Genomic DNA, 17,771 nt, shown 5'->3' with positions numbered 1-17,771 from the left:
GGCCCAGAGGGACCCTGAAGCAGTACATGCTCTGGTAACCTCTCGCTTAGACTTCTGTAATGCGCTCTACCTGGGGCTACCTTTGTACAGAGTTCGGAAGCTTCAATTGATGCAAAATGCTTCAGCCAGATTGGTCACAGGAACATCTAGATCAGACCATATCTCTCCAATATTAAAATCTTTACATTGCTTGCCGATCAGCTTCCAGGTGCAATACAAAGTGTTGGTTATTACCTTTAAAGCCCTACGAGTTACTTAAGGGAACGCCTCTCCCTACACAATCCACCCCACACTCTTTGAATATCAGGGAAGAAACTACTGGGATACACAAAAACCAGATTAGTTACAACTTTCCATAAAGCTTTCACAGCTGCAGCCCCTGAACTATGGAAGAACTTGCCGAAAGAGATCCGCCTTATTACTACACTGGAAGCCTTTAAGAAGGCACATAAGACGGATCTCTTCCAGCGGGCCTATTTGGTCTGCTATAATTGATCCTAAAGAACACCTCCACTTCCGACTCAATAGTATGAGAACAGACAACGATTGGATATTTTAATGATTGGTAGCAGTACTGCTGACTGTTTTATTTTTTGTATTTTTAGATAACATTGTATTTGCATTTTGTATTGTTAAATTTTTAGCTGTAATCCCACCTCAATCCGCAGGGAGAGGTGGGAAATATAAATAAAATGTATTGTTATTATTATCCCATAAATGAAACGGAAATGGCGAGTAATTGTGCGAATGATTATCACATGCAATTGTGCAAATAAAGTGATATCAGAAATGCATTGTTGCTAAAATCCCAAAAGTAAAAAGATGTGCATTAGTGCTTCTTTGTGACCTCTTTAATGGTGGGTTTTGTGCGACGTCGTGTGAAATCATTACGTGTAATTATTGAATTTTTCCAGGATATTCATGGGATAAACTCCTTAGACTCATGTCTCACCCAAGAAATTTTGCTGGTTGTGGTGATTAAGGGGAGTCTTCACCTAGAATGCTAGGTGAATCTAAATTCAATGATGGCAATGGGGTGAACTCTCCACCACACCAAAAGGCAGCAGACCAAGTTAGGGAATGAAAACAGGCTTCATAACTCTGCTCTTCATGAGAAGGAAATGGCAGGGAAGAGCATGAAGAACGGTAAAGGAACCACTGCCATTCCCCAGGATTTGTCACTTAAGGTGGTTGCCTCATTTTGCCTAATGGTCAAGTTGAAACAAAGCCATTTAGGACAGTGTTTCTTTGGCTAGCTGATGTAGGGGACTAGCAATGATCCCCCTCTCCCCCTGTGCCAAGGACAAGCACTATATTTGTACCCATTGCACACAGAAGTTTTTGTCTTTCTTCGACTTGCCAGGGACTGGCAGCCATTAGTTCAGGGATCAGCAATGGTCTAAGGACCACCATTTTGAGTAGCACTGATTTAGTTGATCTGCAATTCTAGACACCCACAGATTTCCCTTCCCAGCTCAAATTCATCGCTCACCCCAAACATCCTGAGGAAAAAAGACATCCTCGGTCCTCTCCCTACAGTTTCCTGGATCTTCACATTTTAAGCTTTGCTTCTTTATCTCTATGCCAATACCTGGACCCTGCCTAGCTTTTCTGTCTCTGTGCAAGTACATGTGTGTATTAGTTCACAGACTCACAACATTGCTCAGCCACAGGAGTCTCTGGTTTTGGCATCATGGAGATCTGGCAAGCCCAAAGGATGAACTTTTGGAAGATCATATTGGATGTGACACCAGAGAAAGGAGATTTTATATTGGAGGGGGGGGGGAGGTCCTAGTTGTATGTGTCCAAGAAGGGATAGAGGCAAGGAGGTGGGATTATACTTTGGGAATTTTTAGATTTCCTCAAGACCTCCTCAGGATCCGTCTGCGTAGCTCCAAGTGCAACAGATTGCGTTCCTTCCTGATCCCTTGCAGGACACTCTGGTTCTCATGGGCACGGCGGATCAGGTAGGGGATCACCTCTTCCACCGTTCCATAAGGGATGGATTTGTAGATGGCATAACCTGCCTGACCTAGGTTTGTGCAAGGAAGGTTTTAAAAGGGAAGGAGGAAAAAACACACACAGAGAGAAAGGATGTGAGTGTATGGCAGGAAGAAGGAAAAGGAGAAACTGGCTGGCGGCAGGACAGGATCATTGTGGAATAACACTCACCTAATGCCAAGGACACCTGGTCACACATGCCCAGCAGCTGCCCAAAGCTGACAGGTCCAGTAGCCTTGTCGATACCCATCTCTTCCATCCTTAAAACAAGCACAGCCCACTAATGGGTATGGATGTCGGACAGAAGTAAAAAGTATATGCCATAAGCTAGAAGGCATCAATTAACTTTTCGGCTCAGTCATTAACTCTTTGGCAACATTCGGGCAAGTCACTTTGCTCAGTGTTTCATCATGTGCATTAGAAATATATGGATAAAAATACTGGCCTACAGAGTTGGCTGTTACATTAGGAAGAGGACAATAGCTGCTGCCAGTAGCAAACTAGGGGGGCATTTTGAAAGACTAGTGAATTCCTATGTATTTAATTTGTTATTATATTTTACTGCTAAAGGACGGGAAGGGGGCTTATTATTCTGTCTCATGCCAAATAACTCAGATGGCTTTGGGGGCCTTGAATGGCAGAGGGAATCTTTGTTGCTTTGTGTCATGCAGCAGAATGACTTCATCTGGCACTGTTCCTCAGGCAATAAAGAATAATGTAAACTCTAAAAGTACATGTTCACAGCCATTCAACAGTGATGGCTGTAAGCATGCAAGTGGATATGGTGCAAATGGATCTTTACATAATATAGGGGTCATTTGTTCTTATCTTTAACATGTCAGAGTGGTGAATATGCTTGTGCATGTCCCACCCACCCCCCAAAAAGGATGCATGTCTCAGACAACAGGAGCTCTTATTTTTCTGCAGCACTTTAAGACCAACAGTCTGTGCTCCAAGCCATGCTTCAACAGCATTTTCCTTGTGTGTTAAGTGTTCTGCCTGCTTGCATGCAGCTACAATTGAAATGTGGATAGGGACTGGAGTATGAGTTGCTGATGCCACAAAATGAGTGTTTTCTCCCTAAAGCATAAAAAGGCTGTTTCATTCCCCCATAGCATGGGTGGGAATCATGTCACCCGCCAAATATTGTTGAATTACAGTTCCTAGCATTCCGTCTCATTGACTATGCTGGCTAGGCTTGCCATCATCATGTGAAGGGCTGCATGACTGCCGAATGGTTGGGCCCATACTCTCCAAATGTCTCAGTTTGGCAGGAACAATCCAGATTAATCTTCTGCTGTCCCACTTTTTCAGTAGCTTTTAAAATGTCCCAGTCTCTCTCTCCTCCTCTTACTTTCTCCCTTCATCTTCTGCTTACTTTGATTGCTGCAAAGTGAACTCAAAATGCAAAGTTTGCATTTAATTGACTCAAAGGGAGGGAAAGGGAGGATCTTGCCTTTACTTGTAGACACAAGGAAAAGCTTGTTTTCCTCCTCGTTCAGAGCTTTTGTCATTTGGACCACACTGATGTTGTGTCCCAGATTTCTTCTGTGAAATGTTGGTGGACATGGAGACCTACCCTATAATTTTGGCTCCCATTATTATTCTCCAGTCTAATGTACCTTTCTCAAGCATCTTTGTGAGATGCTGCTCTTTAACATAGGGAGAGAAAGTTTTATTTCTCCTGAGTGAGGCATTTCTCACATCCTTTTCTTATTCTCACAGCTTTCAGACAGAACTGCTTATGTCCAAGTTGACAAAGTTTTAAGGAGGAAGTGATGGACACACTTACAGAACCGTAAAACATTTCATTAGTGTCTTACATAAATAGACAACCCCGTCTTCTGCCATTCGCTTCATACCTCTGCACAGCATGCATCACTGAGGTTTCATTATGTGTGGCCACTATCAGCTCAAAGCTCCCCCTGGCTTTAGACACTTGATCCAAACTGAAATCCAAACAGCGTTGATAACTGTTTCACAAGGAGAAAAAGGAAGCTCAGCCATCAGAAGGTAAGAGAGACTCTCAACATGAAGTTCACAAAAGAGTACCAGCCAATCCAGATTCTTCCTTTGCTTTTTGTTTTCCTGGCGGTACGGGGGCGGGACAAGTATACCCAAATCTCCAGAATGGTATAAAACCTTTCATATCTCCACTGCAGTCCATGAGAAGCTGCTATTGGTAGTTTCACAGTCTACCAGCTATTACTGGCTGGAATTCTGGACCATCAGTGATTCGGATTCTATTCAAGAATCTAGGAATCAGTGAGGTATCATCAGATAATGTGGCACATTCCAAGTAATGGGCTCTTGGTAACCCTTCAGGTTTGGTTCGAGGACCCCCTGTGGATGCTCAAGTCTACTACCGTGGCAGAGTAAAATGATGTCCCTTTTATAAAATGGTCAAATCAAGGTTTGCTTTTTGGAATTTATAATTTTAAAAAATATTTTCAAGCCGTGCATGATTAACTCCATGGATAAGGACTGTACTCTTGTGATCTTCTCTATGGCGATTTCATTTAGATAATTTGAAATGGCACCCAAATCACTTATCAATCACCACTGGAACCACAGTTGTTTTCTTTTCCCAGAGGTGCTGAATCTCAATTTGTAGCTCTCAATATTTTATAATATCTTCCCTCTGTTTGAACACCTACCATCACTGGAATCACCTCCAATTTGTTCAGTCACTTCATTCCATTTCCTTCTCTCTCCACTTTCCCTTTCCTCACACTCAGTTTGTTCATATTTCATGCCAGGGAGTTATCATTGAACAGTTCTGGAGGTTCCATCCTTTTGCCACTTCTGTTTCTTCTTGAGATCTTTCATACCACTGAAAAACTCAGTAACCCTGAGCCCTTCGTTTCCTCTCTATTGTGTGGTTGTGGTTTGGGCTGCATCTACACTATAGAATTAATGCTATTGGGCACTTATTTCACTTTCATTGCTCAATGCTATGAAATTCTGGGATTTGTAGTTTTGTGAGATATTTAGTCTTCTCGTTCAGAGAGCTCTGGTGCCACAACAAACTCCAGGTCCTGGGATTCCACAGGATGGAGTCATGACAGTTAAAGTGGTGTCAAACTACATTAATATTACAATGTGGCATCAGCCTTTGGTTTTGGCTACATATGCACATGCATGTGAAGACTGAATCAGCATGAGGACAATGAAGCTTTCCATTCTTCACAGTCAATGGCTATACAGTTGAGGAATAGCTCTGTGGGCAGAGTCCTTCTCACCTATCATTGGTAGCATCCCAGTTGGGTTGAACAGGATCAGGGTACCCCTTTTCCTTTGCCAGCTTTCGCTCCTTCTCCAGATATGCACCTCGCACCAGCTTCACTCCAAAACAGACCCCCAAACATTTAGTGAGGGCCACATCTCGATTCAATCGCTCCAGTGTGTCCTGGGGAAAAGACAAAACTGATCAGATGGAGAAATAAAAAAGAGACTACAGTCATCCGTCCATATCCATGGATTTTTTTATCCACAGATTCTAGCATCCACGGTTTGAAAATAGTTTAAATATACATAAATTCACAAAAGCAAGGCTTGATTTTGCCATTTTATATAAGTGACACCCTTTTACTGTGCCAATGTATTCAATGGGACATGAGCATGCATGTATTCTGGTATCAACAGGGGGTCCTGAAACCAAACCCCAGCAGATACTAAGGGTCCACTTTATCATCATCACTGAATTGGCAAAATTACAGTGAATCTTTTTTTGCTTCTAGGACATATCAGGAACAGAAGAAAAGGAGACTGTCTGGGAACAAAGGGAACACATGAACCCACCTTGAGGTATGCCTGATATGTGTTCCAGATCCACGGATGTTGTGTGTTCCAGGTAGCCATCATTGCCATAGTGACAAGTGTCAGGGCAGGGTTAGCATAGGTATATTCTGCATCCACCAGAACACGGACTCCTTTTTTGACAGCATACTGGAGCAGGAGATATTATTGAAATGAAATACATCTCCTTATGTGGAGATTACAAAGGACACCAAATTAACGGATATGTTCAACCAGAAAGTAGGAAAGTTGACACCTCCTATTAATATTGTTATTGATAACTACACAGTGATTTATTTCTGGTAGAGATTATTGGTTAAAAGTCCAGTATGGTTCTTCTTGTTTAAGGAATGGATCTTAATAGTTAGGTGAGAGTTTCCTATCAGGTGAGAAATCTCTTTTTGTTTTTCAGCAATGAGACACCTTCAGTCAGAGCAAGGGAGAGCAGGTAGATGTAAGGCATGTGTATTGCACATTTAGGAAGATTCAGAGGCAGAAAGAATTCCCCAACCTGATACACTCCCCAGATGTGTTTGACTATAGCTCCTATTAACCCCACCAGGAAAGTACCAGACTGAGATGGGATTATCTGGGTTTGGAGTAGCTGTTTTGGCAAGGATCGGGGGGGGGGGCAGCATCTCAGATTGCAAAAGCCAGCAGGTGAAACCGTTCATTGAACAAGTATTACTGACATACTGCAAGAACAGGCCCATGTGAATGCTAGAACAGCTGAAGTAAAACTGCAAAATTAGTGGTCTGACCTATTTGTGTCTCTTCTAAAAGTCTGTTGCTAACAATACGGGGCATAATGTTAAATAAATAAATAAATAAATAAATAAAAATAAATAATGTGAAACAGAAATTAACAGCACAGTCCTTTCTATATCTCCTCAGAAGATAAATTCCATTTAATTCAGTCAGATTTGGGGTGCATCTCTAAGCTGTAGTAATAATGCAGTTAAAGTGCAAATAATGCACTTTAACTACCATGGCTCTATCTACAGAATCCTGGGATTTGTAGTTTTGTGAGATACTAACATCCTTTGGCAGAGAAGGCTAAAGACCTTGTCAAGCTACCAGTCCCAGGATTCCATAGGATGGAGCTACAGCACTTAAAGTGGTGTCAAATGGCATTATTTCTACAGAGTAGATGCGCCCTTGCTCTCAGGTATTAATATTAATTGGACATGGTGCCTAAATGTAAATTCTTCCTGCCAGCTTTACTGCCTGTAACAAGACCCAGCCTGATGTAAGCTTCAGTCGTGAAACTATTTTTTGTAGTACCTGTGCCACAGAATTGAGACGACGCAAAGATTTAAGGAAATGCTGGTTCTCTTCTGGGGTCAGGCAGCCAAAGTTCACATCCTGGTGTTAAGAGGGAAAAACAGATATTTTAAAATAGTTTTAAATAATCTAGTTTGCTAAGAAAATCTAGATAGTCAAGAAGAATGAAGGAATGGGATGACAGAAGTGAATAAGAGACTCACTTCTCCTTTCATGGTAGCCACCACTCTTTCTAAGCTCAGATCCAACTTCCCATCTTGTTCTTGCAGATGCAATGTAATTGTTTTCTGTGAAGAAAAGGGAAAAAAAGTGTATCCCCAAATATAAATTCACGTAGCCCTGGGCCAGGCCCAGAATTAGGTCTAAATGTGCTACATGAGGTGACAGAAGGTGGAAATGGTGTTACTTTTTAAACAGTTGTAGGAAGAGCTCATGTTTCTGCATGTCCTCAACATTAAAAACAAAACAACAACTGAGCAAGTAGAAAAGTAGCACAACAACATACACGTTGGCTGGGCTAGAAGCCTACTTTTTGAAGTGCTAGATTTTACTTGCAGAGAGTTTGGGATGTTCTATTTTTAAACATGAGAGATAAGTTTAAAATGGCCTTCTCCATCTGCAGACCACTATAGGCTACCATCATCCTGTTGCATGTGTACACCAGGTTTTATTCCTATTTGGTACACACACATTACTGATTGAGGCCACATAACACTCTAAACTACAGCTATCTACCTTTCTGCTCATTAGCATTGCTGTGTCTCTTATTATAAGGGATGCCCTTTATTTAAGGGTCAGAAAGTTTGTCCCTTATAGGATTGGCAGGCATACCTTATTATAAGGGATGTCCCTTGTTTGAGGGTTGGATTGCTTTTCCTTTTATGTCAACTGAGCAACATGCCCCAAAATCCTGTAATTTTCGAAGTGCATCACATAACGTATGAATATAGGCAATATGTTAGTTTTCCAGATAAATGCATAACTAGGGGGCCATTCAGATTACCTTTTGTACCAAATTGTAACCCAGGTTAAAAGTCAGAAGTTCCCATTCGCACCGACTTAAACACATCAGAATTAGGGTCTTTCACAATCGATCCAGGTCAAATCCCCCTTGGAGCAGTTTTTCTGAAAGTGGATTATTTCCCGTGTCTTTTAGGAAAACCCATTTCTTCCCTGCTGCTGGCAAAGGTGAAGTTGGCCTCGGTCATGATCGAGTCAAGTTCAAGGGAGGGATTTAGGGCAGAGGGAGGGCAGAGGATGGAACATGCCTCCCCTCTGTCAGGAAGCTCTCTCTCTCTTTTTGTAATTTATTTTTGACAGATTATGCGAATGCTTGTTCTACAGATTGATACCTATTGATAGAATGTGTCTGCTTGTGCTACATTTCCCTTTCGTTTGCTTGCTAATTTGCAAGTGGCATTTAAAAAAAAATTATTTGTGTGTGTGTGTGTGTGTGACAGAATATGCGCATGCTTGTGCTTCCTTTTTGGCAAATTGATACAATACGTGAATGCTTTTGCAACATACGTGTATGTGTATGTAAGGCATTCTGGGGCGGCAATCGGAGGGAAAGCAAAGAAAGAGGATGCAGAGATGGCATTCTGAGGTGAGGTATTATTATTATTATTATTATTATTATTATTATTATTATTATTGTGACAGGAAGAGGATGGCATGGGGAGGGAGGCAAGGGCTTCGGAGGTGGCATTGGGCTTGAAGGGAAGAAGTTCCAAAGAGGAGGAAATGCTGGGCTGGAAGAGAAGGGGAAGCTAGAGGCTGGCATTCAGAGGGAAGGCTGTGGAAACCCATGACTTTGGGGGAGTCACACTCTCTCAGCCTCAGGGGAAAAGCAATGGCAAATCTCCTCAGAACCAATCTTGCCAAGAAAATCCCAGGATGGGGTCGTTTTAGCGTTACCATAATCTGTAATGACCCAAATACACACAACACACACACACACACACTTGGAGGTTTTTAAATTTGACAAGTTGACAGAATATGCACACACTGCCACCAGTTTTTTTTTTAAAGAGGAGTTGGGAAAGCACCCATTTGGTTGGCCAATGGTTGTAGGATATGTCACCTTTGACGAAAGCGGAAGTGAATTTGACTGACAACAAAGGAGGCTCCATTTTAAAGTGGTACTGCAAATGTGAACTTCAGAGCGGCAAACTGCATCGATCGAGGTAAAGGGTAGTATGAACTTCTTTCTGAGCAGATTCGGTATGGGGGCAACTGGATCTGCCCAGTTCTATCCAGAGCAAATGGGCTAGTGAGAATGGGACCTAGGTGAACTGAACTCAACACTTTCATTTGGTATTTAGACAGAACACAAACTTGTGAATACAGGTTGTCTCTCTCTTATCTGAAATGTTTGGGACTGGTAGTGTTTTGGATTTCAGATTTTTTTGGATTTAGGAATACCTGTATTTGCCTGTATAATGAGATATTTTGGAGATCTAAACACAAGTCTAAACACGAAATTCATTTATGTTTCATGTACACCTAAACCACATAGCCTGAAGGTAATTTTATACAATATTTTAAAACAATTTTGTGCATGAAACAAAGTTTGTGTACACTGAACCAGCAGAAAGGAAAGGTGTAACTATCTCAGCCATCCATGAAAAAAAGTTTTGGATTTTGGAGTGTTTGGGATTTCAGTATTCTAGATAAGGGAGACTCAACCTGTAGCAATTTCCTGATTGTCAGTCCTACATGCCATAAATTTCAACTGTTCATTATTGTTATTTTGAAAAGGACCATTTTGGCAGCACTATCTCCCATTCCTACTTCCCCTTCAAAGCTTCTTCCCACCCCTGCTCACAATCTCAGTGGCCCTTTTTCTGCTGTTCAAAATTACTCACACAGAGCTCAGCTGCCATCAGTGCGGTCACCTTCAGCTGCATCATAGGATTGGTGGCACCCTCCACTGACAGATCCAGGCAGGTAAGCATGGCATGGGTATTCTTCTCATACCATTCTTCCCTGGTCAGGACACAGCAAGAGAATCTTCATCACTCTAGAATCTCCCCCAAGCATTCAACAGCAACCACACATGGAAAGCAACACCGTCCCATTTTCCTGATGCCCCTCAAGCACCAAAGTCTGACCTTATCCCTAACAATCGGTGGAGAAAGTTTAATCTGTGCTATTTCACTTGTTCTTTGGCTCTTAAAATTAGAGGTGTTTGTTCTGACTGTCTCTTACACTGTTCATCTGGATGGGGTTGCTCTCCCTCTGAAAGATCGGGTTCATAGCTTGGGGGTAATCTTGGACCCAGTGCCATGGTGGCCAGGATGCCTTTGCCCAGCTTTGCCTGGTGTGCCAGCTATGCCCCTTTTTGGGGGGAGGTCAGATGTGACCACAGTAGTTCATGCCTTAGTTACCTCTTAGTTAGACTACTGCAATGCACTCTATGGGGGGGCTGCCCTTGAAAAGTGTTCAGTAGCTGCAACTAGTGCAAAATGCAGCAACCAGACTGGTGTCAGGTGTGCATTGTAGAGACTATATAACACCAGCCCTGCAAGAATTACATGAGCTTCCAATTTGCTTCTAAGATCAATTCAAGGTGCTAGCGTTGACCTACAAAGCCCTAAATTACTTGCAGCCAGGACTACCTCCTCCCATTATGAGCCTCCCAGAAATTTGATATCTTTAGAGAAGGCCCTGTTGTGTGTTACAACACTTTGTGGAGTTCAGTTGGTGGATACATGTAACAGTTTTTTTCTGTAGCAGTGCCTTGACTGTGGAACTCCCTAACCCAGATGTTATGCTTGCCCCATCTCTTTTAAACCTCTGGCAAGCAAGCCAAACAGTGGCATTTCAGTGTTTGAACCACTACACCATGCCAGCTGTTTCCTTTTGTAGCCTTCTAAAATGATAAGCTTACGTAGGTTTGGTTTTGGAGAACTCCCCCATGATTCAAGTGTTGACAGAAATCTAAAGTCAGAAGAGAGTATAATTTAATATTCCCTTCTAACTCATAATTCACCCTTACCCAGAATATCTGTGCAGGCCCATGACCAGGTTTCTTGCCATCTTCTTCTTGGTGTATGTGTGAGCCTTCAAGTAATCTGTCAACTCATTGTGACCCCATTAATTTCACAGGGTTTTCTTAGGCAACAAATACTTAAAGGTGGTTTTGCCAGTTCCTTCCTCTAAAATGTAGCCTATAGCACCTGGTAGTCATTGGTAGTCTCCCATCCAAGTACTAATCATGGCTGATGCTGCTTAGCTTCCAAGATCAGACAGGATCCTTTAGGCGTCTTTAGCCAGTACTAGCACACATGTTGTAGATGGAAGCTATGGCCTGTGAGGTCTGTAAGACCTGAGCAGAGCTGTTAATAACAGGATGACTTGGAAGGGTCTCCTATTCATAGGGCCACTATAAGTTGAAGTCAACTTGATAGTTGACCCAGTTTCTCTCCTTTGGCCTAAACCCTGACCCTGTTTTCAGCTCATCCAATACTCACCCTTCCCTTGCCTGCCCCACATCTTCCTCTATAGGGACTGCGAGAAGAGGGCGGACCCCCAAACCTTGGAGCCGTTGCAATGTTTCCTTGATCTCTTCATGAGTTTCTCCAGCCACAAACTGTCCATACAGTGTAAAACGGAGCACTGAGCTCCATAGTCGGTAGCCCAGAACCCGTCGGCAGACAGAAAGAAGCTTGGAGGGACAGAGGGAAATACAGGGTGAGGGGAAGAAAATCCCAGAAAGGTTATTTTGTTCATCTGTTACAGGAAACACTCATGAAGGCAGAGGGATAAAACCTGGAAATGTTTCTTTTTTAGATTATTATTCTCAGAATCCCACAGGCAGCATGGCCACTGTCCAAGGTGGCTAGAAGATTCTGGGAGCTGAAATATGAAAAAATAATGGCCAAGATGCATCATCAGACATAACTATGATGATGGAGCTCCATCATCATAGCTATGTCTGATGATGCCACACACCGAAAAGCCTACCTCTTAAACCAGGCAGCACCCAACTGAACCGTTTCTGAAGTGCTTCATATAGGGAAGCTGTGAGATGATGACTGCAGCACTCTTCCACTTCAGGGCATCTTGAGACCAGGCAGCTGGAGAGATCCCTTTGAGTTCTTCTACAACTGCTTGTCTCTACACACTCCATGGTCAGGAGACCACGAAAGACACTGTTTCCTAGCACTCCTTTCTGCAACACCTTGGAAATCTTTCAGTTGGAGCACTTCCTGGTCGAAAGGGTATATTTTGGGGGTCATGTTTGGTTGTTAGCAACCATAAATGTGAACCCTCAAAAGTTCCAAAATCACAAGTCCAGTTTACGCTCTTGCAACTACTGAACAGAATGGCAGCCAACATTTCCAAACTCTGAGAGAGAACCTTGTGTCATTTTCAAGGCTAAACAGATTGACTTTGCATTCTTGACTTTACCTAGCAATTGGGAATACCTAATGCTTCTGATGCAAGTGGACTCTAGCTTACATAATGCCATAATAATCATCTTTCAGTAAACATCTCCAAATGCCTTAAGGAAAGAAAGAAATAATAATAATTTAGGGGGATATTATTGTGGATGAAATCATCTCAGAAACATGACATCAGTAAATATTCATGTTAAAGGAATAACCATCTTTTGGTTTTCTTGATCCCAAGTCTCCTTTCTGGATAGGGTTAAGAGGCTGTCCATGACACAGCTTGGCCAAAAGATCTTTGTCAGAGTACCATCAGGGAAGGACTTTGGTATGGAGCATGTCCTCAAATGTGACAGGGCAGGCACATCATTTTTCCAAGTAAATTAAATTATATATTTTAGGGGCCCCAGGACTGTTTTTAAGGCTGTGGTAACTTAACATTTCGCAGGTAATTTGTTTTTAAATTTTGCCCGCTTGCTTTTCCCATGCATTATCATAAAAATATCCATAAATACAAAGACCCTAACAGGCACAACTTATAGTTAGAAGTACCTGCCATGTGGTCAGCATAGCTTACTTCCACGTTAGTGTGCACACAATAGATGACAAGCACACTTTATTATTCCTGTAAGGGTACAATGACAGTACCTCTTTTAATAGTTCTTAGCGTTTAATAATTTGGCACATTTTCTGATTGACAAATCTTAAGGAGCCTGATGAACATAGAGCTTTGGTAAACCAATTTTGTGAGATTATTTGGAGAGGGGTCTAGTTTTAGGGGGGTTTGAGCTTAAGTTCTGGAGTCCATGATGCATGTTACCATCTGAAGAAGGTTGAGTCTCCCTTATCTGGAATTCCAAATTGCCCATGTGGGTGCCTGCTTTTTGATGGCACACAAACTTTGTTTAATGCACAAAAATTATTAAAAATAACATGTACAAAATGACCTTCAGGCTATCTGTATAAGGTGTATACAAAACATAAATGAATGTCATGTTCAGACTTGGATCCCGTCTCCAAGTTTTATGTCATTATGTATAGGCAAAAATTCCAAACAATTCTGGTCCCAAGCATTTTGGATAAGGAAGACTCAACTTGTAGATCAAGTCTAAAATCATGTAAGTAAACATTGTAGCATTCCCCAACACAGCACTATGGAGCACCCCTTTGCTACGGGTTATGATGTGGAGAGGGATTGGTTTGGTGGGTTATGGGTCAGGATTCAAAGGGCTCCTTCTCTCACCATGGGTGCTCTTTGAACCAGCCTTGGAGAGGAGCAGAGCAGGAACACCAGCAGTCCACGGCTAAGCTCCCAGTTGCTCTTGAGGCGGAAAACTTTCCCATCATCCAAATTTAACGAAAGATGTAGAGGCATGGGTGCCTTTGTAACAGCTTGGGGGGCTGTCCTGGGAAGAGTTGATTTCCAGGCAGTAGATCTTGGGCCCCAGAGGGCTATTACCCCACGATGCAACAAGTGAGGCCCCCGTGTCAGCATGCTGCCCACTCTGAATGAATGTCACACCATGCCGCTTCTGAGAATGCCACATCTGGTGCCTATCGCAGTGTTTGGTGTGGTGGCATCCAGGAAACATAGGGAGAGTGAGGGGGTGAGTACAACACATCCCAAGAAGGTGCTGCTTCAGTGGATTTGGGGGCTGGTGAGGGAGTAACGAGCTTGGTATAGCAGAAAAACTTCTGAGAACAAGTCACTTATTAACAATGGGACTCCAGGCTCTTCCATCTCTTTGCTTTATCCCATAAAACCCACTTTTCTTTAAAGAATACTCTTTAAACCAAGGTACACACTTTGGACTCTTGGTTCTCATGGTCCTCTCTGCAATGGTTCGCTTATCAGACTCAGCCTGGATTCTTTTGGTTTTCACTTGTTCTCTTCATATTATCAATGGATGCATCCAGAATGATTAAAAAGACCAAATGTGCCCATATTTTGTTCCTGTTCTTTCTGATTTTATTTTAGAGATTCACACATGTCTTGTTTATCCCAGAATATTTTCTATCAGCTCCTGATATGAAAAAAGACTTTTCCTACCAGCTCCTCAGATTGGTGTGCTTTAACTCAGTATGCAGTCAGGAAGAACAGCATCAAAACCTGGGACTTTTCAATCAATTTGGATAAACCCTTAGTTTCTGCACACTGTATATTTTCTGTATGTAAAAACAAGGATTCTCAGAACTCGCAGCATGCACCTTCTTCCGGGCTACAGGATGGAATCTCAGAGCAAAAGTACCGGCTTTATTCTCCTGTTAGATTAATTAATTAATTAATTTTATTTAAATGACACACTCTGAGTATGTTGATAGTCAGTGTATCATAGTTAATGACACCAGGGTCCATCCCTTTGTCTCAGGGTTTGGTCTTGATATCTCAGGGCCTGGGATGATACTCACTTGGAAACTTTAGTAAGAACTTTTTACAATACATTATCAATATTAATCCAATTTCTCTCTCTTTCTGGCCCACTCCTTCCTTCATGACTATCACACCTTTAATGTAATTAAGGTGCCTTCCCATTCAGAATAAAACCAAAACACTTTATTGCCAAGCTTTACATCTCAAAACATGCTACTAGACATGTTTGTAGTGCTACCCAGTTCCACCTTTTACTCTGTCATTGGTTTGTTTTGAGAGAGGAAAAAAAGATAGGAAAGGAGGAAACAGTGCAAAGAAAGAGGGAGGTGAGCTAGCACAGTTTAGTTGTTTGACTGCATTGGACAACTATGGAGACCAGGGTTCAAGTTACTTTGGGCAAGTCACACTGCCTAAGCCAAAGAGAAAGCAAAAGCAAATCCTATGAACAAATCTTGCTATGAAAGTCCCATAATAGGATCATCTTAGGATCACTGTAAGTCTGCACACAACAATAAGCAGGGGAAGGGGGTTGCCTTTGCCTTTCTCTGAGGCTGAGAGAGTGGGACTTGCCCAAAGTCACCCAGTGGATTTCCCTGGGCAAGCAAGAATCCAAACACTGGTTTCCAGAGTCATTGTGCAATGTGCAAACCACTATATCACACTGGGTCTCTCCCATTTATACCTCCTCCCATTTGAAGAAGAAGAGATTGTTTGTGTCTATTTGTCTAAGACAATTATATAACCAGCAGCAGTACCAACCTGTCCAGAATAAACTGCCAAAATGCTTTTAAAATGCTGGCAGGGATATGAGGAACTTAAAGTGGTGAGAGCACTGGTTGCTAGTTGAGTCAGTTGTGTTGGAATCATCATCCCCTGCCAGTGGAGAAAGCTGTGCCAGATTTTTGCTACGATCTATTTGAGGCATGAGCAGCTATGTGAAGTTAATAAATTAACTCTACTCCATTAAAAAAACGATTGCCTGTCTCTCTGGTAAAGACTCAAGAATTGAGGAGTTTGCCCTCAGAACCAAAGTCCTCTGGTTAGTGAAATGCTGAATCTCATTCCCTTCATGTGAAGCTGTCTGGTACAGTTTTTACCTGTTAATTAAAACAAAGTGTGGTAGTGCACCCAACCCTGATGTGTATCCAAATTTGGCCAAGCAGGGAGTGGAGGCTTTCATTTCCTAACAATAACAATGGTAAAGAGATGAGTTAAGTGCAGAACAGACTGATGCTTCAGAGAAGGGGCCACCACACAATACCCTTTCCTTCACCCAGTAGTAGCACTCTGGTAACTACAGCTTGGTAGCCACACTTATCCATCTTTGCTCAATGCTGAGGCCTGCCCATGTACTTGCCTTCTCTTGCTATGCCATATTGTCAGGTTGGCCCCAAGATGTTTTGCTGCTTGAGATTTTAAAAATAGTAATTCTGTGGCCTTTCTCATGCTATATACAAACCCTAGCTAGGTTAGCAGTTGAATCTTTCTTCACAACAGGTGATGGGGAAATCACCCTCCACCTCACTTGAAAGCAAAGGCTAGCTTGAGGGAATGGGCACAAAGCATGCTGTGCCTCACTCAATCTTCCCATTGTTCCCCCTCCCCAGCATTTGCTTCCTGAGACTAACCATCCCCTTCTATTGCATAGCAGGGTCTGTCATACAGAAATACCCTGTTGAAAGTAGGCAGGCTGGAACTAGGATGTAGACAGATTGAAAAGGCACCTCACACCAAGATACAGTTTGGTAGCTGCTGACATATGGTGGAAAAGTAGGGAAAAAAGTTAAATGACCTCCTGGAATGGCACTGGCTGACTATTCCATCTAACATCTATCAACCATTCATTTGCAAGAACAGATTTGTTTCCTACTAATGAACAAGTGCTTCAAGTAAAAAATCAACCAAAAACCATGTTATTCTTCAGCTGGTTTTGCTGAGAATTGCTATGGGTGTGACAGTAACATTCCACCCAGCTCTGCTGTGAGGGAAGTCCTATGCATGTAGGTCAAAAAGACCATTATGTGGAAAAGATCACCAGATTTAAGAAGCTATAACATTCATATGGGCTGAAGAACTTCAGTAATGTTCACTTGATAGATTGTTGATTTTTAAAAGCGTTTTCGATTGCTGTCTCCATAGGAACCTCACAGTATAGTATTGGGTAATGATCAGTGGCACACAACCCATTGGGTTGTGACTAATACGGCTCATACATATCAGGTACACCCATGCTGTACAGAATAGCAACTTAATGCGGGTAATTTGAATAATACAGTGGGCCCTCCCCTTACGCGAGGGATCTGTTCCGGATCCCCCTGCATAAGGGGAAATTTGTGTATGTTCGTGTCCCATTAGAAACAATGGGGCGCGCGCACATTGTTTTTCTCCCTGTGCAGCTTCTGCATAAGTTGGAAGCCACGTATAGTGTGTCCGCGTATGGCGTAGGTGCACTGTACTGCTAATCTCCAAGAGTTCAGAATATCACTTTTAATAAACTCTAATTGTTACAGAGGATGCACGAACACCTGCAAGCACCTTGTATGTACTTCCATGGAGATTGGACACCCAAAGAATCTTCACTTAGAAACCTCTCCCTCATGAGTGGGAGATCTTCCAGCTTCCACATGTTGATTGAGGACTACTTCCATAAAACCACACTAGTTGTACAAGTCTGATGGGCATCTGGACATCAGCAACATCTGGAAGACCACAAGTTCCCCAGTCCTACTTCACCCGGAGCTATTTTCCATATTTCCCTCTACCTGCAGCCTCTATTTTAGGAGTTAATGGCAAAAAGGCTGATGACTGGGGATGCAATAAGCCTATGTGTCACTTAGGCAGACAACACTTTCCCTAATTCATTTACTCTGACACCCTTTCCCCCAAGCATCTCCTTAAGCTTCTAATAACACCATATTCAA

At 42.4% G+C, this 17,771-nt stretch overlaps 1 protein-coding gene across 1 annotated transcript; it reads right to left on the bottom strand.

Moving 5' to 3' along the window:
• Positions 1-840: 840 nt before the first annotated feature.
• PRODH2 (proline dehydrogenase 2) lies at positions 841-14,221 on the bottom strand. Its single transcript, XM_042471551.1, has 10 exons — positions 13,723-14,221; positions 11,559-11,752; positions 9,951-10,071; positions 7,287-7,370; positions 7,084-7,164; positions 5,803-5,949; positions 5,244-5,410; positions 3,864-3,974; positions 2,173-2,261; positions 841-2,032 (listed from the first exon to the last, which is right to left on the bottom strand). Exons 1-10 carry the CDS (start codon positions 13,972-13,974, stop codon positions 1,863-1,865), a joined length of 1,416 nt encoding a protein of 471 aa, XP_042327485.1. The 5' UTR covers positions 13,975-14,221; the 3' UTR covers positions 841-1,862.
• Between the last annotated feature and the right edge of the window lie 3,550 nt (positions 14,222-17,771).

Source organism: Sceloporus undulatus, chromosome 6 (assembly GCF_019175285.1).
Source record: "Sceloporus undulatus isolate JIND9_A2432 ecotype Alabama chromosome 6, SceUnd_v1.1, whole genome shotgun sequence".
Taxonomy (NCBI): Eukaryota; Metazoa; Chordata; class Lepidosauria; order Squamata; family Phrynosomatidae; genus Sceloporus; species Sceloporus undulatus.
The sequence above is the reverse complement of the archived record's forward strand: the minus strand, read 5'-3'. Positions and strand labels throughout refer to the sequence as shown.

Coding starts and splice junctions, on each gene's coding strand:
- PRODH2 (XM_042471551.1), bottom strand. CDS start 13,974: ATGCTGACACGGGGGCCTCACTTGTTGCATCGTGGGGTAATAGCCCTC. Junction 11,753..13,722: donor TGGTTCAAAGAGCACCCATG/GTGAGAGAAGGA, acceptor TGTCCCTCCAAG/CTTCTTTCTGTCTGCCGACG. Junction 3,975..5,243: donor TGGGATGCTACCAATGATAG/GTGAGAAGGACT, acceptor CTTGTGAAACAG/TTATCAACGCTGTTTGGATT.